Here is a 14,550-nt window from a genome sequence, read left to right on the forward strand (position 1 = left end):
TAATGTTCTATCAGCCACAGATTTCTAAAAAGACTTGGCAAAGATTGTGCCAGTTGATGAGAGCCAGAAATTAACAAACTGTGACTACAAACAGTCAATCAGGCAAACAAGCAGTACCCCTCTTTAAAAAGGTCCAGTGTGTAAGATTTAGGGGACTCTATATACAGAATGTAATGTATAATTTACATAACTATGTTTTTATTAGTGTATAAGCACCTGAATACAACAACTGTTTTGGTTTTTGTTACCGCAGAATGAGACATTTATATCTACAGGCACCGGGGGTCCTCTTCCACGGAGCCCGCCATGTTGTGTCGCCATGTTTCTACAGCAGCCTAGAGTGAACAACTAAACACTGGCTCTAAATACGGCAGGGAAGAGGAGGGTGAGGAGAAGGTTATTCAGTTGGTTGCAATTTCCAAGCTGCAACCTCAACATTAGATGCCACTAAAGCCTAAACACTGGACCTTTAAGCCTTTGCACCTACAGCGATGTTTTAATGTAGGACACATAATGAGAACTGAAATTTTATGTCGGGATCTTTTTTGAGAAAGCCTGTCCTCTGAAGCCGGCATCTACAGTCTACAAGTCTGGCCTTGACATTTAGCAATTGTGAAATTAAAAAAGAGAAAAAGAAATCAAAGGTATAACTACGTCTACAGTCCGACCACCGCCTGATGTGTCCTCTTTTAGCAGGTCAATAAACCTGCCTGTAGGCCATTAAACTGCCTTTATCTCCCTCTTTTATCTCGACCGTCTTCTCCTCTCCCCGCCTGCGTGTCAGTATAAAACACCTGTTCCTGTCCATTGACAGTTTCATTCATCTCCATTATTAAGGCTCCGTCCCGGGTGACATCAGATAATATGACATGACATTAAAAGGTGAGAGAGGTTTTCCCTCTTCAAAGGTGAAAAAACCAAGCGCCCTCTTCTCATCTGTCGGCGAGCATTACAATGAACCGATGGCCCTTGTCATGTTCACATTAGTGCTTGGGAAACAAAGAAACGGTGAGTAAAGCATGCCCTCTTGTTAATAATTTAATCAGTGGCTCTGTTACAGACATAAGGGATTGTTAAGTGAGCTGATGCACACAAATAACAGTCGTTAAATATGCAGGATGAAGTGTCTGCGTGTGCATTTTTGTATCAGAGGGTGTTAATATGCAAGATGTGGTGCCCCCAGGCCAAGAACTCCTGAGTCAGACAAGAGAGAGGGGAAAACGAATCAGGACTCTGATCCGCCATTACTTCAGATAAGACCCTGACCAAAAAACGCTGGCAGGGATAATCCTGGGTGTGTTTCTGTGCATGTGTGTGCGATTGTTTATTCTCAGAGAGAGCGTATCTGTGTGAGACTCTAATATATCTGTACTATTAATGTAACAGGAAGGGTATAAATGGATCTAAAGATGAGTCTGCGCATCTTTGTTTGCACATATCTGACTCATTTAAAGCCTCTATAAAGTGTGTGCTCGTATCGTAAACACTGAGATGAAAGCCTAAAAATTGCCACGGGTGGGCTGGAAATCTACGGCCCTCTTCCTTTCTCTGCCGCACACAGAGCTCCGTGTTGCTGTATCAGCTGAGGCTGATGTTAATCTCTGTTGATTAATCAACAGAAAAAGGATCTTAAGGTCGTGGTTTGGAGAGGTAATGTTTGTAATGTGGATTAGTCAAGGTCAGTGTTGAGTGCTGATCTGTTGCACTGCTGTTCAGTTTTCAGGAGTCGTTTAGGTCCTGTGGAGGTGAAGGGGGAATTTCCTCTTGTATCTGTACAAGTGCTTGAATATCTCTTTACAAACCTACCCAGACAGGAGAGAGATATTTGGCCCGAATTATTGTACCCCTCATAACGCAATGTGACACTTCCTCAGAATGGATATTGGGGACAATGTCCTTGACGACTTATATATCGTGATCGCTCAAGAACACATGCAGCAGAGTTAAGAGGGGAGACTAGTCATGGGGATAGACTCTCTCCACCCTCTCTTGTCTTGGAGACTAATGGGAAGTCATTAGTGTTAGTATTCTAAATAAATACTCAATTAAATCAAATACCAAAACAGTAATAATACAGCTTAGATGTAGGACTTTAAATAAGATCTCTGATTATATAGTAATATGCTCTCAGATGCATTTTTTCGTTTCTATTTTGCATCCTTCACCTGGCAGGAATGAGCTGACTGAGAATCATCAAGTTTAATTCAGTATCTAAGTAATCCAGTGATAGCACGTCCGTGGGCACACTGAAAAATGTAAAAACAAATACAGGCTTACAAAAACAGAACTCATGTTGACTGACTCGAGGACAACATACTTCCAAAATGTACTTCCTGTTTGCTACCAAATTATGGGAACTTCTGTGTTATAATTCAAAGAGATCAAAATCAAATTAAACATACAGTAGCAGAACGGGTGTTTAAACATGACTCTAGCCTAGAGGCTTTGCAAAACAATCAATTTCAAAACAATCCATCCAATAGTTGGGATATTTCATTTTGGACCAAAGAGGTGGACTGACCAACAGACCCGAAATTCTATTAAAGATTTCCACAAAGCTCTAAAGGTCAAGAAACGTCAATGACCAGACTCATTCTGGTCAATGAACCCTGCACAAACCAGATCCTATGAACAACGCTTGTATTCAGAAGTGTTTTGGTTTTTTTCTGCTGACCTTTGACCTTGTCTTCATTACCCTGCAGAATGTCTATATGTTCGTCAGTGTCTCACTGTCATCTCTTGGGGGGAGGTGCTCCGTGGATCTATTAAAAGGGTTTTGCCGTTATGTCACTGGGAGGAAACGATGAGACGAAAGGGTCAAAAGTCACCACCAAAAGTAGCTGCAGTAAACTAATGTGTCAGTGTGTGTTCATTAAAAAGCTGACTCAATACTTCAGAGAGAACCCCAACGACTTTCTGCTCCACAATACAGGAAATTAAATCACGGCTCTGAGGCTACAGTGGTCCACACAGAGGAATAGTTATCACCATTTCAAGACATTAAGCTAATGCCAGTGGTAGCTGCATCAAGGTTATTTGTTAGATCTAATAATTGCAGAGAAGCAGTTTTGAAAATTCATTAAGGCTTTTTTCTTGGGTCATAAAATGCATCATGCATCACAAAAGCCTATAAACTGAAAGATTTTAAATTAGCCCAAGTATATTTGAGTTTTTAAAACAACTGTGGCTGTGGCTGTGAATGCTATTTTCATATCTACCGCTGTTCTTTACTGCTACATATCCGTCTCTTCTTTAGTTTCATCACCTTTCACCTTCCTAAAACAAGACAAAGCTGTAAACAAGAGTCAAGTTAAATCCAACCCTAAACGCCTCCTCCTCCTCCTCCTCCTTCCTCTGGTGGAGTTGTCATGCACGTCATTATAATAATCATATTTCTACTGCCATTATTTCTGCTTTCCATATGAAGACTCTGTTTTCTGTCTGTCTGTCTGTCTGTCTGTCTAAGAAAGTTCTTGAAAAGTTCTTAAAAAGTACAAACACATCATTTTAAATAGCCACTGGGACCATACCAACCATTCACTATGTGTTTGTTGTTGTTTTTTTTAATTAGCTGTTGACTCAGTGATATCAATTTTCCAATCCACTCTATTCCCCACTATCCCTCGTATATCAGCCTGTCTTTATATTTCCATTCAGTTTTGTTTTTTTTCTCCCTCAAAATGAAAATGTAGTTATTAACTATTGATCCACACGTCAGTCAAACTGAGCTCTGTGGAAATTAAAGACAGAATGAGTTAGGTCTGTCTCACTTTTTCTTGCAAACTATTAAAAATAATGGGACCACACTGTGTTTTGACAGCTCTAAAAGATGCACTAAATATCTGTAGTTGGGTGAAGTGAATCTTGGTCTTTTTGGCTTCTTAAACTGCAAACCTGTCTCCAAAAAGTTAACATAGATAGTTTCCAGATTTTCTTCAACATGGAGCAAAACTTTGCGTCTGGTCCGCTGAGACTCTCTGGGGTATTTGGATTAATTGCCGTTAAAGTAGTTTGAACTCTCCCTTTGACCTTATATTCTATTTTGCTCTTCCTGAAGTTCTTCAGCCAAAACCTTTTCTTCACTTCAAAATCACCCCATGAACTCCCCCAACCAACCAACCCTCCCTCTGATATTACATCTCTCCTTCCTCTTAACCTCTGTACTCTCTCCAACTGGTTTAAATAGAAAGGACCAGCTGGCCACATTGCTATATCCAGAACCTCTTTATCCGTGCACACTGGGGCTAAGGTTGCACACACACACACACACACACGCTGCCACATACAGATGGGTTATTCAGGACTGTTTAACGGGATTTGAAGGGGACGAAAACCAATCATGAGTCAATCCGATGATATTCTGTTCATGAATTGTTAAACCAGACTAAGGTACTTATGTAGTACTTGTACTGGCCAGAAGGTGGGGACATGCACCACCTTAAAATAGAGAGGGCTCATCCACAGGGCATTCCTGTCTAACCGGTACAGTTGTTTGCTCACACGTTTCAGATTACTGTCAGCTGTTAACTTAGCAGATATGTTCATATTTAAACAAAACAGACCCTTCTGGGGGAAAAAGACCGAGGTGAACGTGGAAAAAGTGGTTTACTGTGTCCTTTCTCATTTCATTATGATTTATCTCCACGTAGTGTAATACTTGTTTCTGCTCCAGAGTTTATTTTAACTTGTCATATGCTCATGCATATTAATTCCCACTGAATGGAAAAAAGGGAAAAACAGTGCTGTAAATATCACAAAGATTATTGCATTTACTTATTTATAGTCACCGAATATGGAGTTAATTTTAAAAAGTCTGAATAAAGGAAGTAAAACCTGACCTTAAATAGTCTCCAAGTGAATGTCTCTTTAATAATACGCAAGCAGAAAAATACTTTTATACAAATAAACACACGCAGGCCAGTTGTGTCACTCAAATAATGGAACAGTTTGCCTCATGAATGTTGATTTTAGCTCAATCCTAAAAGTTAATTGTCCACAGAAGCAAAAAGAAAACATTCGCAACATATTATGATGACATCAATGTTCGATCTGTATCTCGGTGCCACATGAAATCCATTATAACACTTCCTTTTTATCAAATTCTAAACATCCACAGCAGACACCAGCAAAATGCCTCTGGCTAGAGAAGTCTACATTTCAACCGTGAAAACAAAAATAACAGCAACCACCGCTTTATTTTGGATTGAGATCCATTAACATGTTATGTCACTGTGATGAGAACTCTGCCTGATCCTGCAAACTTCCAGCAAAAAAACAAATGAAGAAAATATGTATGACGACCAACAAATGAAAACATATTTATGGGATCCATAAACTCTTCCATATCTTACAGAATACCTTTAATACCAGGACCTTACCTGGTCCTTACATCTGAACCCAGTTTCTAAATCAAGATTGTTCTCTGCAGCCTTAGAAAGAGCAGACAGAAATCCTTTGAGGTGTAGCTTTAAGAACGGGTGGTGTATTTATACTTGCAGACAAACTTACACACAACGTCTTAGTGTGTGGGTGACGTTTAAGGTCGACTTTGTTGTTAAACCGTCATTTCAAATATGCTGAAATATGGTGTGTATACAATATTTTTCACTGGTTTGGACACTGTGTGTGAGTGTGGGTGTGAATGTAAGCGAGCTCACCCCTGAGTGCATGTGCATTTGGAAGATGGCACTCGCTGTTTATAATGACGTAATGCGAAGGGGAAACCTAGTATGTCCGAAATGTAAACGCTAGCAGTGGATAGCCGCTCAATAGATGCTGGAAAAAAACGTGTGGCACACAAACACCCTCCCTCCATCTCGAAACATTTACTTCTTTGCATTTTTAAACAGTTAAATACAAAGAGAGCAGATAAATTCAATCAAATGGGAGCATAATGGGTTTTTTTATTTGCATGTTTGCACCTGATTACATCCGAGTTTTTACCTCTCTTTCACCGCTTTGAATAAGTGAAAAGCAGTTTAATCTGGTTCGAGTGTAAAAACTGCCACTTACCATTCTTCCTGTCTCTGACTGGCAGCAGGTTGGGGGCGGGCTGCAGGGACAGCTCTTGCAGCTCATTGGCCACAGCTTCACTCTGAGGGCTGGAGATGGAGGCATCTGCATTTGGTCTCTCTCCAAACTTGGTTTCCATGGTTACCAGGGATTCAGAGTGAGGCTTGTAGACAGACCTGGGAAGTGAGGAAACACATAAACACACACACACACTTGGACTCGGTGCAAACCTTTTAGAGTTTCAGGTGCAAATGTGCCACGAACGCCCACGAAAACTGTCCTTGTGTTACCTCAGAGCATGAAGCATTTTGCCTCCCTTTAGTTCAGCCGCTCTTTATCTTTCTCCTCTCTCCCTTCATACTCCCTCGTTCTACTCCCATCACATACACCACCTCCTATCTTTCCCTTCCAACCCTCTATCTCTGTCTAAATGACTCATTTCTAGTTATACGAGCCTGTACTTAACGGTGAGAACATAACAGAGGTAACGGACACCCAAAGTTGATGACGGGTCTGCCGCTCTGTTGTTATGGCAACTCACTATAAACTGGGAGAGTTGCTGGAACGGTGAGGCCAATGAGGTTCTGCGTTACAGAAAACACCACAATGCTCTCCGTGGAAACACATGACATAATCAGCCTCTGGCAGCAAAGAAAGGTAAACCCCGAATACACACACAGAAGTACACACTCGAGACATTTACTCACAGGAATGGGAGGTAGGTATCCAGTATTTTTATGCCAACCCAGTTTACTTTTATTATTCTGACCCTTAAAATGTAGTGTTACACCAAGCTAGAAACTGCAGTACAGAAATCTAGAAACGGTGCCTCTTTCTATCATAAAATAACAGATTTGAAGTCATTTTGATGCTACACTGACTTTTAAATCAGGTGAATGGCGTCTTTGTGCTCTGGGTATGATCACCAGCAAGAAGTACGTAACGCTTTACGCCACTAAGTCACACACCACCAACTATTTCACTGATTTTAATAAAAACTGGATCATATTTTATAGAGAAAATGTTTGCTGGGTAGAGTCAGTGTCGTACCAGAACAGGAGCTGTGCAAGCGAACAATGTAACCGGGCTCAGCAGCCTCTATGGACACAATGAGAGAGGCGAAAAGATCGAAGAGGACGTTGACGGAGGAAGCTAAGAAGGAGAGAGTGAGTGAAAAAGAAGCCACCGAACGAGAGTCGTCGTTGGCGAGAGCTTGGGGAAATAAAAGGCAGCTACGTCTTGTGTTGTTGATCATAAATAATGTAATCATAAACAAATACAAATACTGTATTGAGTATTAGTATTACTTGCAACTTGTTGTTAAGTGTTCACTCATCACCTTCTTTCTATTCTGTTTATCTAGGGAAATTTAAAGGATGACATGTTTTGCAAAATAAAGTACAGCACAGTCTGTTGTGCACATGCGATCTTCCACTGTTAGCATCTGAACAAGGTTTCATTCGTGAAACTGTAAGGAAGTAAAACAATGATAAGCTGAACTAATGATATTGCAAAAACAGCACACCAAAAGAGAAGACTATATCAGCAACGTGCAATTTAGTATCAGCATTCAAGCGGTAGCAACAACAACAACAACCTCACCTCATTTCCATGGATATTATGTTTCCTCCATCCTTTTACCACTCCTATGTGGCTAACAACATATGCTTTGTGCCTGTTCTGTATTAGGATGAAATGCAAACCTGAAACCACAAATTTATCCTACAGCTATGGTTGGACAAGCGCTGCAGGTTTACAAAGGGATAAGAGACAAGAAGTAGCAGAAGTAGTAAGTAACAGTATTGGCTCTGATACAAGTGTAATAATATCGTCTCTGGATGGAAAAACAACACACCCAGAGCATTTGTCCTTTTTCGGTATTTTAGGGAAACACTGACCTTTGGTTAATGGCTGCAGTTATAGACTATGAAAAATAAATGGAATTGAGCCTTCATGAAGCGGCCTTCTGCCAGGATTATGGTAAGATCTGCTGATGATGATCTCCACCGGGTACAGTGAAGTCTGCCGGTCCTCACCTTCCTCTCTTTGCTCTCCTTGGTTCACGAACATGCAGACAGACGGACGGACAGACGGTCTCCCTGCATCAGGCTGACTGAAATCACTAAACGAAGCAGACACGTAGTGTCGTGCACTGTTCTCTAACTGTTTGCAGCGTCCCGCCCTTCCAGTCACTTCTGTTATGTTTGTCATGCTTTCACCACTTCTCGTGTCCAACACTTCTCATTTTTTGGCTGACGGTCATCAAAAGCAGACAGCAGATTATAGCTAATGCTGAAGCTCTGTGAGCCGGCTGAAACGTCCTCCTCCTATGCTATGAGGTACGGAGAGTAAAGCTACATGTCCCAGACATAAAGTCAGTATCCTCAGCAATTTAGGGCAGAGCTAGTCAACTTCATTGACTATTAAATGTTGTGATGTTCATCCTAACATAACATTACATAACATACTTAAACAAGAAACACAGATTTATAATTTAATTTCCTTATCTTCAAGTAATATGTTTCACTTTATGAGAAAAAAAGGATTGAGGATAAGAAACAACAGATTTGTTTTGTAAATGTAACATTATTTTGCACGTCTTTGGCTTGAGTTACTGGAGTGTAGACTAGATTTGGATGATTATAGTATGAGTAAAAATTTCTGTTTCACAATTATGATGCATTAATTTATTTCTCTCTCAGTCGTTTCACAGTTTTAGTAAAAATCAAAGAAGGAAATATGAAAACATCTTTGATGCAGATGTTGTGTTTGATTTCCTCGTACTATTAATTAGTAATAACATATTGAGCTAACAGTTTGCCCCTTGCCTTTGTAAATAACACTATGTATTTTTGTGTTATGTCAAGTCAACAGTCAATGAATCTGTTACATCATGCACAAATCTAGCACTCTGATCCCAAACTGCCTATAAAACAGTAATATTTTGGTCTCAGCTGTGATCATAAATACAGGCGCTGCACAGAGTCGTCCATGTGTTACAGTCACTTTTCAAATTTTCTGACCTGCAGTGAAGGTTAGGATTTGAACTGGGAGAACCTGTCTCAGCTCATTACCCCGGGGAAATCATTATCTGCCTACGACATTGCTCCAAAAGAGGCGGTATTACTGCAGGTTCTGGCTCCACTCCACACCCACAGAGGCTGCCGTTTTGGTCCTTAATCATAGTAATATAAACGTTGCAACAGCATGTCCACGTGTGTCCATGATCTCACTGACAATTTTTTTTTTTAAAAGAGAGACTCGCCCTGAGACTCATCTACTGTATGAAGACAAGAGAGGCAACATTAACGTCAGAATATCTCTGCGTGTTTGTGTTGGAATGTAAACAACGTACGAAGAGAAATACATTCAGCTGTCAACGTGTCAACGCGAGAGGGAAAGTTAACAAGGCTTTCTAACGCGACTTTACGCTTAATGCATCTGTGAGTGACTCCTGAGAGGACGGGGGGGTGGTTCAGATTCACGATTACTGTTGACAGGCACTTTTGTCAGATGAAGGAAGAGATGAGTTTAAACATACCTGGTCTTTAGTTCCTATTAAACAGGCACCTGGGGAATTTCCATCTCACTCAATCCACTTACGCTAAAGAAGAAGTGAAAGGAAAGAAAGGTGATACACGACATTAGAAATAGAAACACCTTCAAATGTCACATTGTTCAGTGCAGACGTGTCAGATCTGTCAGTTTGGGTTCAGACAATGTTGAACACCAACACGACTTTAAGAAAGAAGTGAGCGACTGTGACAGAAAACGAGCTTCAAAGTCTTCCAAAGTGAAGAGCAGAACATTATGAAACTGAAGCTCAGTGATCAGATCGACTCGAGATGGAGATGAAGTCTCGGGCTGAAAGCGTGAGCAAGCTGAGGGCCGAGCAGGAGCCGGGTCGGTCAGGTGGTGGAGCAGCAATCGGAGTACCTGAAGGTAAGACTTTGACTAACCAGGCTGAGACAGAGGTAAGTCACTCCAGCAGTGACAGAGAAGTGTGGGTTAATGTGTACATTAATAATTGAAGGCTTCGTGGGACTCCCTGGTAAAGGAGTCATCCATGTGTTACAGTCACTTTTCAAATGTTCTGACCTGCAGTGAAGGTCTGGATTTGAACTGGGAGAACCTGTCTCAGCTCATTACCCCGGGGAAATTACTGTAAGACATTGTTCCAAAATAATAGTAAAGCACCACATGTATCAGGGGCCGAGTCCTTTCCTCAGCGGCCTGGGGTCGAATCCAACCCGATGCCCTTTCCTGTCTGTCTTCAGCTGTCGCTATACAAATATTAAAACATAAGCTCACCTTTAAAAAGGACAGATGAGGTGGACAGAACTCAGATCAGCTGGACTAGATAAAAAGTAGTGAATGACTGGCTGCAGTCAGTATCTCAAACTGCTGGACTCAGTGAGACTCAGTGGGTAAACAGTGCCTGAGGAGTTCTGGCAGTAGGTTCGGTCCGTGCAGCTTCATGGTGCTGACAGAGTGCACAGTGCGGCCAGCTGGAGGCTCTGCTGTAAACACTCACCTCGGTACTATCTCCGCTCCTGCACGGTGCCCATGTCGTCGTCTGCCTCAAACCGAAACAACTTCTCGTTAAGTCCGTGCAAAGCTGACGTGAAGTCCACCGAGAGGAGAGAAAAACAAAACAAAAACAAGTGAATTTCCTGTTCAAACTTTCAAAATACAACTGTTATTGTTGACTACGTGAGGAGAAAAGTTTTAGACAATTGTTTTGAAAAGGCGGATACACCGACCTCCGGTGTCTGCATGCGCGCGGCATCTTAAAAGACTTCCTCCAAGACCTCCTCCACGAGAGACCCCGCGCGCTGCGACGGAGTCACGCACACGCGGGACCGAGCGAGCACACGGTCGGTCATGTTTAAGCACCGGGCTCGGTGTTTGTTGTTGTTGTTGTTGTTGTTGTGTGTGTGTGTGTGTGTCGGTGGCTCCTCCCTACGACGGTTAGCAGTTCACGTGACACTCACCTGTCCGGAGACAGCCGCGTGCACCTTGAACACCTGCTGAAGAATATTTACCACGGTTCGGTGACTTTGTGTTCATCCGCACCAGGGCCGCGTCTAATGTTTGGGGCGGGGGCCTATTTTCTGAGGGAGAGACTCCTTTTCCTTTTATTAATGCACAATAAACAATAAATGCAACAGATGCAGCACGGTAAACTTTAAAAAGAACGTAAACATAAACATAAAAACTCTTCCCACCAACCCCAAACAGTAAAAAATAAATAACTTACATAAATAAAAATACTCATAATAACATATTTTTATTTGTTCCCATGTATTCTACACACTCTAACACCAGAAATGAGACGCAGGCTAATGTGTCATCACGAAAGGCTCGTAATACTACACAACAGTAACAATTTAAGAAAAAAAAATCTAACAATATTCAAAATCAGAATAATTTTTATTGACCCGGTATGCGTACACATACAAGGAATGTGACTCTGGTTACCCTTTGCTCTCACTGTAGGAACTTGACAGGTAAATGTAAACTTATTGTTTATTATTATTATTATTAGTAGTAGTAGTATTATTGTTGTTGTTGTTGTTGTTATTTATTTATTTATTTATTTATTTATTGTGACGTGGTCTGTACGGTAACAAACTCCTACAGTAGAAACCCCAAAATGAGTGTCTGTGCTCTGAAACAGCAAATATTGATTACAGAGCTGCATATATATATAATATATATATATATATTATATATATATATACATCCTATGGCAGTGTGTTTATATGTTTAATTTTAAATAATAATCATAATAATAATAATAATAATAATAATAATAATAATAATAATAATAATGAACAGACACCACCAGAGGGCGACAAAGTCAAAAGTAAAGGCGGAACCTTTGTGTCGGTAGTGAAAACGATGAACAATTTTAATGACGGACCAGCATGGTGGAAAAACATCCGTATCTATGAATGTTGAAGAACTACAAATACAAATAACTCGAGTTTAATTATTTATGTTTTAAATCTTTCACCAGCTCTCCTCGGTGACTACACATTCAGAGCAGTGACGTCAGTCAGCCGGTTACCGGGTGACCATGTGGGGGGAGATCGAGCCTCCCGTTAAACCCGAAACAAAACCGAGTCCGTGCGAGAGCGAGGACGAGAGCAGCGCCGCGGAGGAGCCGCAGACACCGGCCTGGATGTGTCACTTCACCCGGCCTGCAGAGAGCCAGCAGCCGCGGGGAGACCCGCAGGTGAGCTGAGCCGCATCAGCTGTTTACTTCTACTGACAACACACACACCTGAACACCTGCGTCACCTGTCTGTGTGTGTGTGTGTGTGTGTGTTTCTGCTTTATCACAAAGCACGTGAGCGCGGCGGAGTCCGCCTGTGTCAGAGACATGCTGCAGGCCGTGGCCATGAGCGGAAGCCCGGTGAAGAGCCAGCAGCTCGGAGAGGCCGAGCTGAGCCTGGAGGAGCGCAGAGAGGAGCTGCTGAGGCAGTACAGCAGCAGACCGCTGGTGTTCCTGGAGAGGTACCATGTATGTGCACACACACACACACACACACTCACACACACACACACACATGTATGTATGTGCACACACACACATACGCCCAGTGTTTGTATGTGTGTATTAAGTCTGAAAATCCATCAGTGGATACTGGTGTACTCTTTAGTATCAACACTGGTGTTATTAAATAGCTCAGTGTGTGTAATAATTCTTCCTCTGCATCACACACACACGACTAAAATAAAGACTCCACTTCCTAATCTGGGACTAAGATTAATCCATGTCGGTGTTGTAGTACTCCAGATTAATTTTTAGTCTTGAGGCCGATGTCAAGACCACTTTTTGATAGTCTCGTCTCAGTCTCAGACAAAGAGGATTTAGGATTTTATTTCAGGACCAGTTAAGACCACACCTTTCAGCAGTGTCACTGAATTTGCTGTGACTTGTCTGATGTTTTTGTTGTGATTATCCCTCCCACCACCTGCAGGAGAAGAAGAAGCTGTTGCTGTCTTGGAGACATATTAGTTACCTATGTATGACCTGTCTGGTCTTGGTCTTGTCTCGGCCTCGGTATCCTCTGGTCATGACTTGGTCTCGGTTTAGGTGGTCTTGAACGCAACACTGATCTAACACTGTCAAGTCAAGTTCATCTGTGGCTTAACAGAAGCTATAGTAACAGTTACTCGTTATAAACGTCACCCTCTCAACAGGGAAAGAGATCGATCTCGCTGACGACATCATGAAATCAATAACAGGTTCCTGTGCTCGCCGATTTTTATTTGTGTTATCCGCTCTCCCTCTTTTCTAGGCCTGCCTCAAGCCCCAGAACTTGTCCGCGTTTGCACACGTCTGCTCAGATCCGCGGGTTCATCACTACAGCAAAGTGATACAGAGACGAGCTGCAGCGTGCACCAACAGGACCAGGGTTCGAAACCAGCGCTACGCCGCCCTCAGGGCCCTGCAGAAGGGTAGAGGCTTTTTTTTTTTGTCTGTAGTTGTACTCTATATCTGGTGAAGTGTATTAACAGTGTGTATCTTTCTTGTCTTCCCTCTGCTCTTCTGTCACAGAGGGTCAGTATTTCAGTGAGGAACAGATGCGGATAAGGGAGCCGCTGCTGTATGAACAATATATCGGCCAGTACCTGACTGATCAGGAGGTGAGCACGTGATGCAGCGCTGTCAGTAATAAACATTCAGTTTAGGTGGTTTGTCTCATTTCTGTGTGATTCATGTTTTAGGTGCTGGAGCGCTCCCAGGAAGCCTTGCTGGAGGATGCACAGTCTGGACCAGGAGCACCAGCAGGAGGCACTGGAGGGCTCGCACACCTCCTCCTCAACTCCTACCAGGAGCGTCTCATCCAGAATCGTCTGCAGGAAGAGCAGGAGAGAGAGGAGGGCGCACAAGAGGAGGAGGAGGATGAAGAAGACGACGATGGTTAGAGAGGGTGACGGGTGGAGCTGGTTCTAAAATAAATGTAGTCTCTGTTCAGTCAGTCATCACGTGTCTCTCTCTGTGTTCCTACTGTAGATAACACTGTCCAGCGGCAGGAAGGAGAGCCCAGCCCAGAGGAGAAGGCTCTGCTCAGGGAGGAGTTCATCAGTCAGATGCATCAACGCTTCCTCGATGGCAAAGACAAAGATTTCAACTACAGGTCAGCCACACCGCTTAAAGACACAGGAAAACCACAGTAACCTTCTATAGAGGATCCTTAAAAAGTTCAACTTCAGATTTAAGGTCATACATGGGTGTTTAAGTGTTTTTGTGTGCTTCCGTCACAGCGAGGTGGATGAGAACCCGGACTACGACAACTTGGACATAGTCAGCAGAGATGCCGAGGATAAATACTTTGATGAAGACGACGATGAAGATGATGAAGAAGAAGAAGAAGAAGGGAATATGACAGAATAGCTGCTGTAATAGTAACAACTGTTATATTTGTTATACAAATGTACAAATTAAGGATATGTATTCAATTTTTTTGTAATGTTACACATAAATGGAAACGTGGCTGGTAATAAATATTGTTTTTTGGATTT

At 42.2% G+C, this 14,550-nt stretch overlaps 2 protein-coding genes across 8 annotated transcripts in view; one reads left to right on the forward strand and one right to left on the reverse strand.

The window, feature by feature from the left end:
• Positions 1-10,818, reverse strand: part of LOC104922921 (myocardin-related transcription factor A) — a 35,153-nt gene extending 24,335 nt beyond the window's left edge. The window contains exons 1-4 of one of the 5 annotated variants that reach the window (XM_019266004.2): positions 10,776-10,818; positions 10,547-10,630; positions 9,554-9,616; positions 6,013-6,188 (exon numbers count right to left, since the gene is read on the reverse strand). In XM_019266004.2, coding sequence (XP_019121549.1) covers positions 6,013-6,151 — 139 coding nt within the window. In that variant the 5' untranslated portion in view covers positions 6,152-6,188; positions 9,554-9,616; positions 10,547-10,630; positions 10,776-10,818. Of the gene's footprint in view, positions 1-6,012; positions 6,189-6,302; positions 6,856-9,553; positions 9,617-10,546 lie in introns of those variants that run through there. The other 4 variants (XM_019266006.2, XM_019266005.2, XM_027285316.1 and 1 more) reach the window with 4 other exon arrangements.
• Positions 10,819-10,839: 21 nt separating this feature from the next.
• Positions 10,840-14,547, forward strand: ccdc97 (coiled-coil domain containing 97). 3 transcript variants are annotated; one of them, XM_019266000.2, is made up of 8 exons: positions 10,840-10,889; positions 12,035-12,253; positions 12,365-12,541; positions 13,323-13,482; positions 13,583-13,671; positions 13,753-13,948; positions 14,042-14,165; positions 14,293-14,547. In XM_019266000.2, the coding sequence occupies exons 2-8, from the start codon at positions 12,095-12,097 to the stop codon at positions 14,420-14,422; spliced, it is 1,035 nt and encodes a 344-aa protein (XP_019121545.2). In that variant the 5' UTR covers positions 10,840-10,889; positions 12,035-12,094; the 3' UTR covers positions 14,423-14,547. The 3 variants fall into 3 exon arrangements, with proteins under 3 accessions (XP_019121545.2, XP_019121546.2, XP_010734174.3); XM_019266001.2 differs by lacking the exon at positions 10,840-10,889 and having other exon boundaries at positions 11,907-12,253; positions 13,753-13,945; XM_010735872.3 differs by lacking the exon at positions 10,840-10,889 and having other exon boundaries at positions 11,908-12,253.
• The last annotated feature ends 3 nt before the right edge of the window (positions 14,548-14,550 follow it).

The sequence above is a fragment of the Larimichthys crocea genome, chromosome XII (assembly GCF_000972845.2).
Source record: "Larimichthys crocea isolate SSNF chromosome XII, L_crocea_2.0, whole genome shotgun sequence".
Taxonomy (NCBI): domain Eukaryota; kingdom Metazoa; phylum Chordata; class Actinopteri; family Sciaenidae; genus Larimichthys; species Larimichthys crocea.